Raw genomic sequence first — 19,117 nt, 5'->3', positions numbered from 1 at the left:
TATAGGTACCTTATTACAAACATACTTGAGCATCTGTACAGAAGTGGGGAAATATACAGTGGGGAGTGATGGAAAGAGGAAGAAACTACTCCAAGAACTGGAGTTTACTGGGATTCGCAGAAGAGATGTAAAGATTAAGAATAATCATTGATATCTGCATTGTACTTCATACTAAAAGGCCAGTGTCTTCTTCAATCTTGTAACCCCCTCTCTGAAATAGAACTGGGTCTACTCATCTGTGTGAACTGAAGAATAGATTGTGTTTTTCTATATCCCCCATTCCTTTGTCCACTCATTGCATCCAACTCTTTAGTTATATAATGGAAAGTAGGGCTTCTGAAAAGCAGGATTCTCATTTATAACAGAAAAAAAAGTAGGCAGATTTAGTTTTTTTATGTAGAGGAAGCTACTTTCTCACACACACAAATGCATGCACACACACACATACACACACACACACCATCATTAAATAAGTCAACAATGAATGAGTGAATGAACTCTACAGAGTTGGATGTCACTCATCCCCAGACACCAGTGCATATGGGAAGCCACTGGAGCCAGGTTGAGGGCAGCTGTAGAGCCCGGCCTAGAGAAAGCAAAGTGGGGATGTGACCTTGCACCCTCAGTTCACATCCCGGCCACACTGAAGTCTGAATGGAGCACAAAGCTCACATAACTTTGGGGAAGCGCCTGGAGTCTCTGAGGGTGGTTATCTCAGAGATCAGAAGCCTTCCAGGCAAGCCTGGGGTGCACAGGGCACAGACTGCATCCACATTGTTGCTCCATACTGTCCTGCCCACCGGTTTCACTGCAAGGCGGCTGCCACTCACCACGGCTTCCTGTGACCTTCCAGTTCCCTTCTGCTTTTAGTTCTTCATTTGCTCTGAACTTTCTCCTCTTGCGGCTGGGTACACATCAGTACAATACCCAAATGTGGGCTGGGCAGGAAGGTACCACGAGATTTGCAATCCACTAGCTGTTGTAATACTTCTGACAGTATTATTTTTTTTTTTACTGGCCCCATCCCCTAGTCCTACTGGGCCACACACACACACTGGATACAGAAAGACTTAAAGTGGTAGGAAATAACGATTTTTTAAGTGGTGGATCAGATTGAGTGGAATGGAGCTGGGGAGGGGAAAGAATGAAGATTGAGAAAATGCTCTTGAAACTTCATGTTGTTCAAGTGAGCTTCTAAAAAAGTGGCTGCATGAGCTATAGTACTGCTGTGTCTGTCTAAAGCCACACACTGCTCAGCCCGGTCATACAGTGAAGCAAAAATACTCTAAACCATGTGTTGACTTACTTGTGCTTTTTAACGTCAACATGTTTAATCTTGCCTTCTTGTTGTATCGATTGGCAGAGGAACATCTTGACAGCTCTGAATATAAACTTCTTTCTTTCACTTTTTAAAAATTTTATTTAAGGCATGCAAACTTCATGCATTTCATATATACAAATTTAAGAACATAATGACATTTCCACGCTACTGTCCCTCCTGCCCTCACTCCCACGCTGCTTCTTCCTCCCTCTTCTATTCCCATTCTTATTTTTCACAAAGATCTATTTTCAATTAACTTTATACTCATAAGATTAACCCTACACTAAGTAAAGTGTTCAACAAATAGTATGAAAAAAAATTGTTCCTTAACAGTTGAGACAAGGGCATTTCAAAATCACTGCATCTCAAAGTGTCAATTTCACATCCATAGATTACCTTTTAGGTACTCTATTAGTTACCACAGATAAGAAAGAACATATGGTACTTGTCTTTTGGAGACTAGCTTATTTCACTAAGTATAATGGTTTCCAGTCACATCCATTTTGCTTTTGTTCACAGTAAAAATCCTGGGAACCATATAATGCTCTTCTCCCCATTTTCCAGGTGAAGATAGCAAGACTCAGAGAGGTTAAGTGACTTGCCAAAGGTCACAGAGGATGATCTGTAATGGAAGCAAGGCCCAGTATCTCAAACTCTATATGTATATACTATGACAAAGAACTAAGGAACCTTGCTTAACTTTTCGGGAGGTAATTGAACAGTAGAACTATGAGAAGAAGGAAATGAGCATTTGCATACAGTAGAGTACATGATGGGTCTACTTTGTGTGCATGCTTGTTTATTACATTTTAAACTTTAATTTTACATATGATTTAATTAACGTTACACAATACAGTCCAATGCTAAGTAAAGATTATACTTTTTCAAGTAATGACAGAGCCAGGATTTGGATCCCAACTGCTACTATTTGGTTCAGGAAAGGGTGAGAAAGCAATTTATTCTATTTCCATATTTCAAGTATCTTGTCATTGCTTTCTGATAAGGTCATTACAGCTGTTTCTGAAGACAGTATCAAGGGTGCAAATTCTTCCACTTGCACCTGGGGCAACTGATCTGAGCTGCACCACTATCTTTCCAAACAGAGCCCAGCTCTTTTTCAAAATCTCTTCTGAAGCTCTTCGGGGGGAAGCATCATCCCAGGACATCAGTCCTCTGTGAGCTGCCACTGTCTTACCCCTCCACAACCTCTGTGGGGCGAGAGAGCATCGTAAAATGTAAACCATCATTCTAAGCCCAATGCTGCCTTGTGGATTAATGTGTGTGCACACACACGTACCCTCAGGCTCATTTCCAGTTGTTGAGTTTCAAATGATCTTTGTTCTCTTCTTCTGCCATTCCTTGGTAGCCATTACTTGCACACCTTTGCTGAGCCCTCAGAATGGAACAATGACCTGTGTCCAACCTCATGGAGACTCCAGTTATAAATCCACATGCCAATTCATCTGTGATAAGGGATTTTCTTTATCTGGACCAGAACGATTGGATTGTACTCCATCTGGTACTTGGACAGGCTCTGTGCCAACATGTGAAGGTAGGCTCGTGGATCTGTTTTTGCTTATGCTTTTCACATGGTAGGAAAGAGTAGAGATGCATCAGGAATCCCTAGACCTAAAAGCTCTCTTTCTCTGAATAATCTTTTCATAATATAAACACTTCACAGTTTTATAAAATACATTATGTCATTAAAGTATTCAATGTTTACCACAATTCTGAAATAACAAGGAAAAGCAATATCATTCCCATTTTATAGGTGAGGGAGAAATACAGGCTCGGAGAGATTAAGCAACTTGCCCAAGTCACACAGTTAATAAGTCATGATGCTCAGCTATGTCCCTGAAACTCTTTTCCTTAGGAAGCCTTTTGCTGCTACACCAACCTGCTGCTACAGTCACCTTCATCCAGCACTGCCACCTTCCAGATGAGATTATGGAGCTGAATGTGGCTAAAGCCTACTCTGTATACTCCTCTCTCCACTTGCATGCAGACTACAAGCTCCTTAAGGGCAAAATCTGTGCCCTCCTTGTCTTTATATACCTGGTAGCAATGAGACAGAATAAAAGTATGTGTGTAGCAATCATCTGTTGAATGGAAGCTTACCACATTTACTGGCAAATTTTACTGAAGCACACACCTAGTTGGCAGTAAATTAATGGGATCCTAAAGGCAGGAGCTGGATCTTATCTGTCTTTGAACACCCCCAGCTCTTACCTCCCAGAGCATTTGGAGGGTACCATGTCTAACATATCATGTGTTATAAAATAGAAGAGTGATGAATTGATTTATAGTTAGTGTGTTGTATAAAAAGGCACCATTTTTCCAATTTATTGTTCAGTATAGTCATAGTAATGAAACAAATGCTAGTAACTAACATTCATTGCTTAGTGCGGTAGCAATTATTTCATACTTACTGTCACATTCAATAGATACAACCATCCCTTTAGATGGTTATTATTATTCCCATCTTAAAGAAACTGAGGCTTTGAGATGGTATGTAGCTGGCAAAAGTCACATTGCTAGGAAGTACGGAGATGGAGGTTGAAAACCAGGCCTGGTCTGACTATAGGCCTAATATTTTTACCATTATGCTGCACTGCCACCCAGTGGCCTGGCTTCTAAATCTTGGGTCTGTCACCTGTAGATTTACTGTTTTCCACTGAAGTTAGAGCTTGTACTGCTTTAAAGAACCCTAAAAATTGTAGTGCCTGGCTGTCAGATGAGAGGATATGGTGAAAAAAATCCATTACTTATAAAACTACTGAAATATTATTCATCTCGCCTTGTGCAATGGGCACTAGATCAATGCCCAAATATCTGTATTAGTCTTGGCCTTAGGTCATTAAGAAAGGCTTGTCACACCCTTGGACTTCGGTTTTCTCAATTCTAATGGGAAATAGGTGGAGAAGATAATTTTTGAGGTCTCTTACTTGACAAAGAATTTTGTAGTTTGAAGAATATAAAATACTACCCTCTACTGTCAGGAAGATATACTAGAGGTATATAGCCCCTAGAGGTATACAGAACGTTTACGGGAGCTAAACATAGACTGGTGTTTCTTTGCTCATTCATTTATTTCTTTCTCTCTTACTCCTTTATTCCACTGACATTTATCATGAGCTCCATTTTTCAGCACTCTGTTTTCAGGCTAAAGAATTTTTTTAAAAAAATCCCTAAAGCTTGTCTCATTAGAGTTACAAATTATGTTTGTTGTTTAATCTGTAATCTCTGAAACTACTGGTAACCCTCACTCCTTTCCACTCATTTCTTACTACTGTCTCCAAACAGGACACATTTGCCTCCCACCTTGCAGGTCCAGCTCCTATCCAAGGTCCAGAACCAACCCGGACCATGGCCTTAGCCACCCAGGGGCCTCAGAAATGTCTGATCTTGATTTTGAGTTCTGGGTTTTATACCTGTGTTTCTGCTTCACTCTTCAAATGTTATGCTCTAGATTTAGGCAAGTGGTTCCTCTTCTTTTCCTGTATGCCTCAGTCCATGAGCTTTTAATCCTCAGGACTGCCCTCAGAACCCTGGTTTTCACATAGCATTTTGGGGAAAGCTAGGGTATATCAGAGGTGCCTGGGGAATTCCAAGTAAGAAGAGGCAATGTGGCAGAATGCAATGCAAATTAACTTTGGGAGTGGTTCCATAAATGTCTCCATTTTAGTTAGAATACCACACCAGCACCCTGCACCCCAAGGGACTTGGGTTCTGCCTGTATTTTCCACTTTCCCTCCTGGACCTTTAGGACCCAAAGTCTTTTCCACAAATCTAGGTGGTGATTGAGGCTCTTCTACCAACTTTCACGATGCCACCTGCATGCTGAGTTGTTTGTGTCCAGTTACTATGGCCTTCCTCTGCATGCCTGTAGAGCCACCTTTCTGAAAGACAATCACACTGTGTCTTTGATGCTCCGGGGACCATGTCTGATTGATGGGCCCAACCCCTAATCCAGCTTTAGCTTGCTCTGTGTGTGTGTGTGCTCGTGTGTTGGGTGGTGGTAGGGGGTGTGGGGGGTGAAGCAGTCTGTGGTTCCGTCTCAACCACACTCTGCTCTTCTGCCTTGTCCCTGCTTGTCCAAATTCTAAAATGCAGCCAGTAAGTATCCTTGAAGCTCTGACCTGGCTCACATCTCTATTTTTTTTCTTCATTCCCTCAAGTTTTCCCTGATCCATAGGAGCTCCTAGTTTGATTTTTAAAGTTTAAGTTTAGAATAGCCCACTCAGTTACATATATATATATACATAAATATATTATTTACTCTATATCTTCTGTCCACCAAATTCTTGAAGAAACTATGTGCAATTCAAAAGAAGTGAGATAACAAGAAAAACTTGCTAAGTCTATTTGAAATAATATAAATCAACATGTTTTCAGTTAATGGCAGAGTGCCAGTGAATCTAACAATTCACACATTCACAATCATGTACACATACATAATGGGTTACAGAAGAACACCAGAGAAGACCACTAGGTGCAGAATTGCAGAAAACAATGGCAATCGAGTATTAATAATAAAAGCACTAAACAATGAAATAAAAAGTACTAAGAAGTAAAAGCAAGCTGTATCTGTTTTCTATTATTCTTGTAATGATTCAGTTTTGCCAGTTTTACAGTAGATTCAAGAATGTGACTACTTTTTCAAGTTATGAACAGAGGCTACTCCTTGCTATAAATGTCCTTTTTGTCACAGATCTCTTCCACCCAGTGGAATCCCTGATAGCTCCACAAGATTAATGCCGCCCACATTTGCTAAGTGTCTACCATATGCCAGATCTGGGGTAAATTTCCATGTACTTCATCAACACCACTCCTCAGACAACAGCCTGCTTCCTTACACGATTTAATGTGAAGCTCTTAAAAGTTATCTGGAAGTCTTTGGTTGGTCATGGTTGATTACTATCTGAGAGGGTTCAGAAACTTCCATGGATACAAAAGGCTGAATCAGTAGCCTTGGCAGAGCAAGACTGATATAATGGAGACCAAAGCAATATCACCAAATGGATTTAATGCTGTATCAATTCTCATTTTTTAACAGGAATTACTTTGATCAACTTTTTAAAATAGTAACTCCTTCTGTTTCTAAACTGGATAGAAAAGCACTTGCTAGATGCATCTAAGTTATATTCATTCAACAGATATTTTTAGAATCCCTAGTATGTGCCAGACCCTGTACCCTGGATACAGAAATCAAGGTGTGACAAGACCCCTGCTTCCATGCAGCTGATATTGTGGAGTGTATTCTTGGGTTTAAATTTGGGGAGGGAACCAGCAGATGGAAGACCTCTCTCTCTGTCTCTCCCTCTCTCTATGACTTTGCCTCTCAAATAAATACTCTAAAAAAATAAAGTCTTGCACAAAGACAAAAAAACTGTAAAAAGATAGAATTCTGAGAGATTCTGAAAAAGTCATTTTAGTGAAAATGTTCACAGATGATTTAATGTCTAAGAGTTATACCAATAGACATGTTTGATAAATGGAATTGGTTTGTGAGATATGGAGTTATTAATTATGCAACAATTTCAGAGTCTTAGACTGAAATCCAATGTTACTTTGCTATTTAAATTATGTAAAAAAGAGCCACAATCCTTTAGTGAATAGCCAACCACTGAAAAGCATATGGGATAATATGTATAAACCAAATATAGGCCGGCGCCGCGGCTCACTAGGCTAATCCTCCACCTAGCGGCGCCGGCACACCGGGTTCTAGTCCCGGTCGGGGCGCCGGATTCTGTCCCGGTTGCCCCTCTTCCAGGCCAGCCCTCTGCTGTGGCCCAGGAGTGCAGTGGAGGATGGCCCAGGTGCTTGGGCCCTGCACCCCATGGGAGACCAGGAAAAGCACCTGGCTCCTGGCTCCTGCCATCGGATCAGCGCGGTGCGCCGGCCGCATCGCGCTGGCCGCGGCGGCCATTGGAGGGTGAACCAACGGCAAAGGAAGACCTTTCTCTCTGTCTCTCTCTCTCTCACTGTCCACTCTGCCTGTCAAAAAAATAAAAATAAAAAAATAAAAAAAAAATATGTATAAACCAAATATAGCACTTTCTCATAAGGCAGCATATAAGATTTGAAGAGGCGTTAAAAAGCTAAACAAAGTGAGTTTAACTTGACCAAGATATTGCCTTCAAAACAGCCTTGGATTTAAAAAAACTAGTCACTTTGTTTGTTAATAACCCAAATCCAATATCTGTTGATAAATAATAGTTTGTGTTAGAGAATTTAGTGGAGAGACATATGCTAAGAGAATGTGCAACTATAATGATTTATAAAAACAATTTTAGTGAGAAATTGCGGTTAATAGAGTAAGAATTCCTTTGGTTATTCACACAATAGATGAGCATTACTTCTTGAAATTTTACACTGGGAATTATGGGAGATACAATGACTAATGATTCTTGGGTTTGGGAAGTTTACTATCAAGTAATGAGAAGGGAAGGCATGACATGTGACATGGCATTTAAACAAAAAGCAAATACATTGAGAGAAGAATTCAGGCTGTGGTGATCAATGGAGGTTTAAGAGTGGCTATGTTGAGTTCAGTCTTGAAGGATGTCTGGGATTTTGTTAGTGGAAATACTTTTAGAAAGAAATGTAAACAATGTGAGCCAAGAACCTGGCATGACGCACACAGGGGCAGGCCAGGGGATTCCCAGTAACTGATCTATCTTAACCAGGAGGTTTTGATCTTTCCTCTGATTTGGAGCTATGCTATTTAAACAAAACAAAAAACAGCCTGGGAACTAAAATGGAGGAAACAGTTTGAGATAGAAGGTGATCCCTAGTGACTCCTAGACATGTTGCATTTGAAGAGATGGCAGGATATCTAAGAGGAAGTCATTTCGGGCAAGAGGAAGGGCAGAGGTGAAATCCTGGATTGCACCTATTCAGATAAGAGTGTGAGCTGTGGGAGGCCACAAGGTTTTGGAGTAAAGGGTGTAGAGAGAAAGATGAGTTTACTGATATCCTTGACTTCCTTATCTTTGTCACCTCGACCTAAGATTCCTCTCTGCAAGCCCAACATCCCCCTCAGTGCTCTCTGTAGCAAATGATCTATTTTACATGTTGTGGAATGCTGGCTGCTTAGCAAAAAGGGTAGTAAGTGTTTAATAAATATTTGTTGACTATATGACTGCATGAACTTTGTGGAACAGAACTTTTGAATAAACTTGGAAATGGTGACACTCTTGATTTGCTGCTCTAGCCATCAAGTGTCCAGAACTCTTCGCCCCACAGCAGGGCAGCCTGGATTGTTCTGACATTCATGGAGAATTCAGTGTTGGCTCCACCTGCCATTTCTCCTGTAACAAAGGTTTTAAGATGGAGGGGTCCAAGAATGTGGAATGTAAAGCTTCAGGAAGATGGTCAGCACCTCCGCCATCCTGCAAAGGTACTAATACATACTTTTCAGAACAAAGTTCTGTTGGAAAAATTTCCCATTAACGCAAACACTTACAGGACTTTTCTTTGTGACAGGTTTATGTTACAGTATTATTTGGGTCTATCAAATGCCACTATGGATTACAAAATTCTAGGGATGACAGAATTTCTGATGTTTGTGAAATGTTTCATACGTGTGGCCTCTTTTTCTCAAATAGCTTTATTGAGTCAATTGCATAGTCTCCATGACTTCACTACTAATAGCAGAAGAGGAGTGATCTCTGGTCCAACTTTCAAATCAAGGAATTGAGTGCAGAGGGGCCGATCACCACTGTTCTGCCACATACCAAGTGAATGACAGAGCCAGTGGGGTGACTCACATCTCACCTTTCATGTTGACCTTTGGCCAGAAAACAGAAGCAAGGGTGCAGAATCAGCCCCTGCATATATTTAGTTTTCTGTTACACTTCTGCACCAATTCTTGTTCCTGTTTTAATATTGGTAAGACTGATCCCCTGTTTCTTCTGGCCAGAAGAATAATCTCTTTAAGGACATTTTCAAGTAATTTTCCTCATCTGGTTTTCCATACCTAATTAAAAGTTTTTTCTTAACTTCCTTATATAGATACAGCCAGAGCCTCCTTTGTTAGGAAAGGAATGGAACGCAATTATTTCATATCAGCTTTAATTCTGTTGTGCTCCTTTTAACTGGAAGTTTTCTAACTTGGAACATTTTCTCACAACAGCAATTGTGTCAGTTCTTACTCCAGAGGTGCAATGCCCAACTCTCACCATTCCCAGCCAGGGAACAATGTCCTGTAGGCACCATCTGGCAATCTTTGGTTTGAATACCACTTGTTACTTTGGATGCAAAACTGGATTCACCCTTATGGGAGACAGTGCTCTCAGATGCAGACCTTCAGGACAATGGACAGCAGTAACTCCAACATGCAGAGGTAATGTGTCGAGGAGAAGTTCTGATGCTACTTTCCGACTGGGTATTGTACCTGCCTGCTGAAATTCCACACAACCCCATCAATCCCTACAAGATGTTAAAACCCATGAAATCTAAAACAGTAATGTGCAGTGGGCATATCACTTCTGCCCTTCCTTGTGTCACAAGCTAATGCCCTAGTACTCAAAGACCCAAAAGAAGAAGCATTTACAGATGTCCAGTATGTATTAGAACAGTAAGAACAGACCTGAAATAAGCCATATGAATTGTGAAACACAAGTTTCAACTCTATTAATTACATGACAGTATCATGTATGATGACTCCTAAAGAGCTGTCACCTTGTGCATGAAACGTTGAATCCCATGTCTCCTTCATCTTTATGTCTCCCACAAAGTGTAGCCTAGAGCCTTGCAAATGTCATTCTTGCTCAGTAATATTTCTTTCTATTAAATTTAATTTCTTGAGCTTTAGTTTCCTGTCCATAAGTCAGAGAAAATAATCTGAAATTTCCTGAAATATAAAGAGGATGATGGTGTTTACTTTTTTCAAATTTCCTATCTTTGGTTAAGTATTTTAATAAGCACATGCTAATATGCCTGTTAATTACCAATGCAGTAATAGTAACATTTAGAACAATAACAATATTATTTTTGAAAAGCAAAATTTTGTGGATAGTAATTTTGCAGGCAAGATCAGTCAATCCATGAACAGATGTTCCTCCACATTTCTTAAGTGCTATATTACCACATGTGATGTTGCAAGAGCTAGTGTGAATACTGGGAGTGGCTCAGCTCCCGATATGAACTTTCACATTCTGTCTCATCTACTGGTAATCCAAGTCAGGTTGCAAATGGAACCATCATTTCTTTCACCTTCATTTCACATGTTTATTTCTCCTTCATTCTTTGGTTCTGTAGCTGTCAAATGCTCGGCATTGCACATTAATAATCCAGTAGAGATGAACTGCTCCGTTCCTTGGGGAAACTTCAGCTATGGATCAACCTGCACGTTCTATTGTCCAAAGGGTCAGTTACTTAATGGCTCAGCGAGAACAGAATGCCAAGAGAATGGCCAGTGGTCAGCTCCCATGCCAACCTGCCAAGGTACATTTTTAATATGGTTTTAGGGAAAAAAAAAAAAACACCAGCGCCGCGGCTCACTTGGCTAATCCTCTGCCTGTGGCGCCAGCACCCCAGGTTCTAGTCCCGGTTGGGGCGCCGGATTATGTCCCGATTGCTCCTCTTCCAGTCCAGCTCTCTGCTGCGGCCCAGGAAGACAGTGGGGGATGGCCCAAGTGTTTGGGTCCTGCACCTGCACAGGATACCAGGAGGAAGCACCTGGCTCCTGGCTTCAGATCAGTGCAGCATGCCAGCCATGGCAGCCATTTGAGGGGGGTGAACCAATGGCAAAAGGAGGACCTTTCTCTCTGTCTCTCTCTCTGTCTAACTCTGCTGTCAAAAAAAAAAGTGTAAAAAAGAAAAAAAAAAGAAATCACCTTAACTTGGAAAAAAAAAAAACAAATTAGTGCTTCTTCTATTCATATTCCTCAAAATGGTTTTACTTTCCATTTCTGAATTTCCCCCATGCTTAGTAAATATTTCACAATGAGTCAGGCAGTATCTCCTGGCCTTATATATGATAGTGAGAATTGAATTTAGTGACTCCCTGCAGAGAAGCACCATTCCTTTCCCAATGCTCAGACTTGTGAAATAAATCCTTTTATTTCCTTATAATCCTTGTTTAACACATGTTGAAGCTTCAAAACATTCTAAACTTGGAGTTTACTGCATGAAGATTGCTTGTTTATCTCAGAAGATCTTTATTCACCACTTGCTTCTAAAAACCCCACAGACCTCCCTTAATTCACCTCCATGTGCAGGTTTATTTCATTCTCCCATCTACTCCCTAGAAGCTTGTTATGACTACTTTTTGTTGAGTAACTGAATTTTTTATTACAAAAATAATTACTCATGGTTTATTTGATTTGCTGAAATTTCCATGTGTAGGCCTCTTGTGCCCACAATTTACTTTCATTTACAAGGCCCTTATCTTGACTGATTGGGAAATTATATTTGATATTTAAGCTTTGATTTTAATTTTTTTAAAGACTTATTTTCTGAAAGTCAGAGTTACACAGAGAGAGAAGAGAGGCAGAGAGAGAGAGAGAGAGGTCTTCCATCCGCTGGTTCACTCTCCAGTTGGCCACAATGGCCAGAGCTGAGCTGATCCGAAGCCAGGAGCCATGAGCCTCTTCCAGGTTTCCCACGCGGGTTCAGGGGCCCAAGGACTTGGACCATCTTCTGCTTTTCCAGGCCAAAGCAGAGAGCTGGATCAGAAATGGAGCAGCTAGGACTCAAACCAGCAGCCACATGGGATGCCGGCACTGCAGGCAGTGACCTGACTCGCTATACCACAGCGCCTGCCCCGAGATTAAAATTTGATCCTGCTTCTAATTCTATTCCAATGGACTGATGGCTGCTAGATCTTCCTTCATGCCAGATGGTCAGCATTGCTGGGATGATGATCCTTGCTGGTCTCACTTCTCAGAGGTCTTGAGATTCTTCTGGGAGAATGGCTGATCTCTTGCAAAGTTCACTTCTTATACCTTGCATGTTTGTTTGTGTATTTGTTACAGCAGGGTCATTGACTGTCCAGGAAGCCCTCACTTATGTTGGTGGAGCAGTGGCTTCTACAACTGGTCTGGTAATGGCTGGAACCCTCCTGGCTCTACTAAGAAAGCGGTTCAGACAGAAAGGTAAATAGAAAAGACTCTTCTTGCTTTCTTTTTTTCACGTGATTTGGGGTGGGGCAGTGAAAACATAACTTCAGTAGTTCACGTTTGGAAATACTTCCTTAAAAAGAAAACAGGGTAAGTGATCTTAAGAGCTGAGTGCCCAATCAGAATCACTTTGGGGCATAATAGTGAGGAATGTAGTTGAGCAGTTAGGACCTGGTCAGGATACCCCCACCAGAGTACCTGCATTCAAACCCTGGCTCTGTCTCCAGACTCCAGATTCCTGCTAAAGTGGACCCTGGAGGTTGCTGTGATAGTTCAATGCATCTGAATCAAAAGGAACTATGGAGGAGGCAGGACATGCATCTCAAGGTGTAAGCTGCTTCATCAGTGACCTGGAGTAACAAATTAAGAGGCCTGCATTTTGTCCTGAAAACTTATGTAGCTTATGTAGGATTTAATCAGAGAAGGGAACAAATGGATGAACACTCTGTAGAGGAAATTGTTCATCAGAATAAGAATTTCAGCCTAGGAATAAAATAAGGGAGCAGATCCTCTCCTGAGATTTAAACATCCTTCCTCAGTTTGTTGTAGTCATGATTTCATAAACCTTTGGTAATGAGGCTGTTTGTGACCACTCCTTGTGGAAAGTAAATAGGGACATCAGGGGCACAAGTCATGCTCAAACTCAGGTAACAGTGGTGCTTAAATCTGTTAAAACACCTGACAGTTCCCATTGGATGGAGGGGTTTCCCCACCTATTTTTTTAAAATTTATCTATTTATTTAAAAGTCAGAGTTACACGGAGAGAAAAGGAGAGGCAGAGAGAGGCAGAGAGAGGCAGAGAGAGAGAGGTCTTCCACTGCTGGTTCACTCCCCAATAGGCCACAATGGCCGGAGCTGCTCTGATTCAAAGCCAGGAGCCAGGAGCTTCTTCTGGGTCTCCCATGTGGGTGCAGGGGCCAAAAGACTTGGGCCATCTTTTACTGCTTTCCCAGGCCATAGCAGAGAGTTGAATCAGAAGTGGAGCAGCCAGGACTCGAACTGGCACCCATATAGGACAACGGCACTGCAGGTGGCGGCTTTACCCACTACACCACAGCATCCTATCCCCACCTATTGTCAACAGCTCAGGGCAAAGTACTTGTTCTCCCTTTTATCCTCTTCATTTGCAAAGCCACCATTGCATCGAGGCTGTTTTACCAAAGCTCCTTCATACAGTGTCCTGTGAAGGGGTGATTAGGACATTAGACAAGTGGTGATAATCTTCTTAAAGACCAGAGAGATGGATCAAGAATTACAACTAATCCCACTGTGTAAAATTTGTGTTTGGGGCCGGTCTGTGGTGTAACGGGTTAAGCTGCTGCCTGCAGTGCCGGCATCCCATATGGGCACTGGTTTGAGACCCGGCTGCTCCACTCCCTATCCAGCTCTCTGCCATGGCCTGGGAATGCAGCGAAAGATGGCCCAAGTCCTTGGGCCCCTGCACCCACATGAGAGACCTGGAAGAAACTCCTGGCTCTTGGCTTCGGATCAGCACAGCTCTGATCATTGTAACCAATTAGGGAATGAGCCAGCGGATGGAAGACCTCTCTCTCTCTCTCTCTCTGCCTCTCCTTCTCTCTCTGTGTAACTCTGACTTTCTAATAAATAAATCAATCTTTGAAAAAAAAATTTGTGTTCCCCCTAACCAGGGGATGGAGATAAGACCTCCAAGGACTAGTCCTGCTCCCCTCACCCAAGTTCTTTGTTTAGTTTTGAGAATTTCTAGGAAACCCTCTGAACAGTGGAGAAATACCAACATCCATCTTTAGTAATACATAAATTCATTTTTGGGAGGATAAGAGATTTTCCTAGGCTTATCCCTATTTTGATTCAGATTTTCCAGTATTCTATAAGCAAATAGTTGGAAATGTTGTATATTGTACCCTGCTTCTACAAATTCAAAATGCATATCCATTCTCACATTGGGCTTAATAATGACCTGTAAAATATATTCATTCATTCCATGTAATCTAATATTTTCTGAATTTATTCATGAGTATGAGATGCTTTTTCCCTTTTTTATCTACCTGTGAGATGATTGACAGACAACAGCTATGTCTGAAGTTTCAATGATCAGAAGATCAGAGTCTGTTGTTTGGATTAAGTTAAAAGATTCCTTGATCATATATGTTACCAGGAAAAGGAAACATCACTGTTGTGTTGATATGGGTTTGTTTATGGGATTAGCTTGCCTAGCTGAGGGCTGAGAGAGTCTGACACAAAATGCAACAAAGGAAACCCTCAAACACTAAATAAATGGGTTGCGAGAACCAATAAATGGGCCGGTGCTGCAGTTCACTAGGCTAATCCTCTGCCTGTGGCGTCGGCACCCCAGGTTCTAGTCCCAGTCGGGGTGCTGGATTCTGTCCTGGTTGCTCCTTTTCCAGTCCAGCTCTCTGCTGTGGCCCGGGAGTGCAGTGGAGGTTGGCCCAGGTCCTTGGGCCCTGCACCCGCATGGGAGACCAGGAGGAAGCACCTGGCTCTTGGCTTTGGATCAGCGCAGCATGCCAGCCACAACACGTCGGCCGTAGCGGCCACTTGGGTGTGTGAACCAACGGAAAAAGGAAGACCTTTCTCTCTGTTTCTCTCTCTCTCAATGTCTAACTCTGCCTGTCCGAAAAAAAAAAAAAAAAAAAAAAAAAAAAAAGAAGAAGAAGAACAGAACAAAAGAAAGCAAAAAACCCAAAATAGATATGCATATTATCTCCAAGAGGCTGAAGGTCTTAGGGGTCCCAGGAGAGATTTTTACTGAAAGGAAAGCAGAAGGTGAAAGGTTCTGCAGTTAAGTATTGTCAGATTTTTAATTTAGCCTGAACCAGGTCCTGCCTTTCAGGGAGAAAGTGTTCCCAACATTCCTCTTACAAACAGCCTGTCTGAAAGTCAGTCTACTGACTTCCCTAATAATTTCTAACACTGTTGACCTCTCCTTCATGTTTTTCTTTTCTAATCATTCATATCTTCTCAATTATTTCAGATGATGGTAAAAACCCCTTGAATCCTCAGAGGTAAGTTGGAAATGTTTAGGCTAGAGGAAATTTTGCTAGTTTTGTTATGGGCTAGCTTAAGCCAAAATTTAACATTTAGGGTCCTTGTCTTAAGCTTAGAGAATTCTAAGCTCAGGCACAAACAAGACAGGCAACATGGTAAGGTTTGAGATTTATTTGGAAAGTGAGAGAAATACACAGGAATGTGAGAGCTTTATTAAGGGAGAGGAGCCCAAGAAAGATTAAATGGGAAGCTACATTCCAGAATCTCAGGAGGTGGGCAGGGGCCACGTGCAGGGGCCTCAAGCCAGAGGTGCACTGAGAAGCCAAGTGAGTGGAATGGCCAGAGCGGCGGCAAAAGCTGGGTGGGCTCAGAGCACTCCAGACCCCTTATTCGCTCCCCAAAGGGGAGTGGTTACCTAGTCTGATTGGCAGGTGGATGGATAGAGGTAAGATCAGGTAGGGGCAAGACGGGGTGTGGTCTCTAGCTCATGAGTCTAATCAATCTAATCCTATCTGCCTGATTGGGTCCCATATCAATTTGACTTTCTGACTTACTATGTCAGCATAACGCAAAGCTGCCTCTTTTTTACAGCAAATCTTTTGCATCATCCTCTTTCCCATTTTGAATTAATGCAGATAATAAATCCCAACTACACATGTTTTTTAAGTCAGCAAATGTCCCAATTATAGTGCAAAGAAGCAGTAAAAAAAGGAAAGGGACTTATAATTAAGACAAAATGCTAAAGCTTATAGGCTACACTAACAGATGCCATGCAGTCATCAGAAGCTTGCAGCTTCTCATAGAATCACCATGGAGCTCCCAGCCACTCAGGTAGGCTGATAGGACCAGAGTCATGGTCAACGTGAGCCTGGTTTTTCAAAATGGAGGACCACTCTGGTCAAGGGTTGTTATCCTTCAGTTTGCATGGCAATTGTTCTAGAAATAATGCAGAACCAATATTTAAATGCAAAGCAGCAAAGCTGCAAGCTCAGAGGCGTTTAACCTGGATGTATATGCAAATTGATATATTCCAAGGTTACGTGTAGTATAGGACAATTCTTCTGTGTCCTGTGCCTATTTGGACTCCCAGCACTGCTGACCCCTGCCCACTAAATGCTGGTAGAACTCTTGATCATTATTATCACCAAAAACATCCCTAGGGGGCAGTACTACTATTCTTTGAAACCTATTGCTAGAGTACCAAGTGTCAAGGCTGAGAATTTTCTATTTTTTCTCACAAAAGAGGCTGCAGCCCCCCTAGAAGGTATAGCAGGTATTTCATACATCAGCCATGACTTAGTGTGGGTATAAAAGGCAGGGCAAACCTCCAGGAGCTGTTAAGCAGGGTTCCAGCAATTTCTTTGGCATCTGTTTTTCTTTCCTTTTTAAGGCAAAATTCAGAGGGTGGGGTGGCAATCTATGGTTCTTGGAGGTGGTATGTGCTTGTCTACACTGCTGAGGACCAAGTACTTATGGCAAATCACCCTTGTGTTTCTGTTCTTCAGCCACCTAGGAACATATGGAGTTTTTACAAATGCTGCATTTGACCCCATCCCTTAAGGTAAGTTACTGTGAATCTTTAATTTAATTAATTTATTTCAGAGAGAGAGAGAGAGAGATGAAGAAATAGAGAAAGAGAACTCCCTTCTGTTGACTGATTCACTCTCTAAATACTCGCAACAACCACAGCCACAGCTATGCCGGAGCAGCAGCCAGGAACATAAACTAAAGCCAAGTCTCCCACATGTGTAGCATGAAAATTATTGAGCCATCAATGCTGCCTCCAAGGGTCTGCATTAGCAAGAGGCTTGAATCAGGAGCCAGAGCTAGGAACTGAACTCAGATACTACAACATGGGAAACAGGCATCTTTAATAATTAGGCTAACCACTCACTCCAAAGATATTTTTAAATGAAATAGAATAAAGGGAAATGGAAAAATATAAATTTGACTTTTATATAAACATGTATTACATTTTAAGCATTCCTTAACTTTTCTGACCAAGAGGGAAATTGTGTTTACAGTAGGAGGCAAGGATGAGAGCAGAAAGTACACTCATAAAAAGGTTTCCATTTCTCCCAGGATAGAAATGTTCTAAGACATAAGGTATTTCAAGATGTCTAACACTAGGCTGCTAAATGATATTATCACTGTGGCCTTGCCTGACACGCAGAAACCAGGACTGCTGGGAAAATTCAACCAATATGTTATGGGGTCAATCTCTTCTGCTACTTCCTAGGAAAACAAAAACAATCCCAAACTTTCTATCTTCCAAAAAGCTCAGTGAGTAATTGAGTTTCTTATGAAACTCAATTCCAAATATGCTATATTAACAGCAGCATATTTGGAATCTACAAAGAGGTGATCATTTGAGCTTTAAGAAATAGATATGACACAAGATTTCTTTCTTTCATTTTTTGAGGAAACTACAATTATCTTAATTTCTTTTGTCTCATTTTTAGAGGCCTGGTCTTCTCCTAGTCATCTCATTCAAGCTCCACAGGTTCCTGTCTGTGAACACTGGGTTTCCTGCTAGACCCGACTGTGACTGTAACATGTTTGCTGCAGTTTTCTGTAAATACTTGTGAATAAAGGACATGGCATTTCCTTTCAATTAGCTCTGGGTCAAAGCAGGATTTTACCACATTCCCAAACTCTCCACTCACCAGCCCTTCCTGCTCGACCTCTGCTCTTCCTCCAACGAAGCTGCAGAAGCCAGAGCAGACGACTCATTGGAAGACCAGCTGGTGGAGCAAGAACATCACCCCTTTATTTTTGGACTGAAAGGGAGGGGTCCGTTAGTTTGTTGGAAGACAGGCGCCTTCTCAACTTGGAGGAATTCCTGTGCGGTCTCCTGGAACCTCCAGTGGTTGCTGCTGCTGCTGCTGAGGCCTCCTACACTTCTGCTGTTGATGTTTCCAGAGATGCCTCTGGATGGTACTGGAAACTATGGAAAAGCAGGAATCAAGACGCTATTCAGTTCGTCAAACACAAAGACCAACATTCAAGTGTATAAATAAAATGATCCCCAAATCCCATGATTTGAGTTTTATTCAGTGAAGTCTGTCACATGTCTCTGTCTACCACCAGTGCAATGCATGTTTCAGTTGTCAGCTAGTCAACAAATGCATCAGACACTACTACCCCAACAGAAAGAGAAGTGGGAAAAGTCTTCATCACCTTCTTCTTCTACAGTGAAGAATGCATGTGTTTTTTGTGTTCTTTAGAAGACATGTTCAGCAAATAGATCATGGAAAATTACACTGCAATTATCAGGAACTTATACCAAAAAGGCGCCGTGGCTCACTAGGCTAATCCTTTGCCTTGCGGCGCCGGCACACCGGGTTCTAGTCCCGGTCGGGGCGCCGGATTCTGTCCCAGTTGCCCCTCTTCCAGGCCAGCTCTCTGCTGTGGCCAGGGAGTGCAGTGGAGGATGGCCCAAGTGCTTGGGCCCTGCACCCCATGGGAGACCAGGAAAAGTACCTGGCTCCTGCCATCGGATCAGTGCTGTGTGCCGGCCGCGGCGGCCATTGGAGGATGAACCAACGGCAAAGGAAGACCTTTCTCTCTGTCTCTCTCTCTTACTGTCCACTCTGCCTGTCAAAAAAAAAAAAAAAAAAAAAAAGAAGAAGAAGAAAAAAAGAAAGCCAAACAATAAAGTTATCTTGTCTCTATGAAATGT

General features: G+C 41.9%; 1 protein-coding gene across 2 annotated transcripts in view; it reads left to right on the top strand.

Annotated features, from left to right (window-relative positions):
* Positions 1-19,114, top strand: part of SELP (selectin P) — a 42,111-nt gene extending 22,997 nt beyond the window's left edge. The window contains exons 9-16 of one of the 2 annotated variants that reach the window (XM_008264081.5): positions 2,688-2,873; positions 8,538-8,723; positions 9,459-9,668; positions 10,586-10,771; positions 12,307-12,423; positions 15,422-15,452; positions 16,941-16,996; positions 17,898-19,114. In XM_008264081.5, coding sequence (XP_008262303.3) covers positions 2,688-2,873; positions 8,538-8,723; positions 9,459-9,668; positions 10,586-10,771; positions 12,307-12,423; positions 15,422-15,452; positions 16,941-16,995 — 971 coding nt within the window. In that variant the 3' untranslated portion in view covers position 16,996; positions 17,898-19,114. 2 annotated transcript variants of the gene reach the window in all.
* Positions 19,115-19,117: the final 3 nt, after the last annotated feature.

Source organism: Oryctolagus cuniculus, chromosome 7 (genome assembly GCF_051225735.1).
Source record: "Oryctolagus cuniculus isolate XC-2025 breed Fujian yellow rabbit chromosome 7, ASM5122573v1, whole genome shotgun sequence".
Taxonomy (NCBI): domain Eukaryota; kingdom Metazoa; phylum Chordata; class Mammalia; order Lagomorpha; family Leporidae; genus Oryctolagus; species Oryctolagus cuniculus.
Note: the sequence above shows the minus strand (reverse complement) of the source record. Positions and strands in the feature narration are given on the sequence as shown.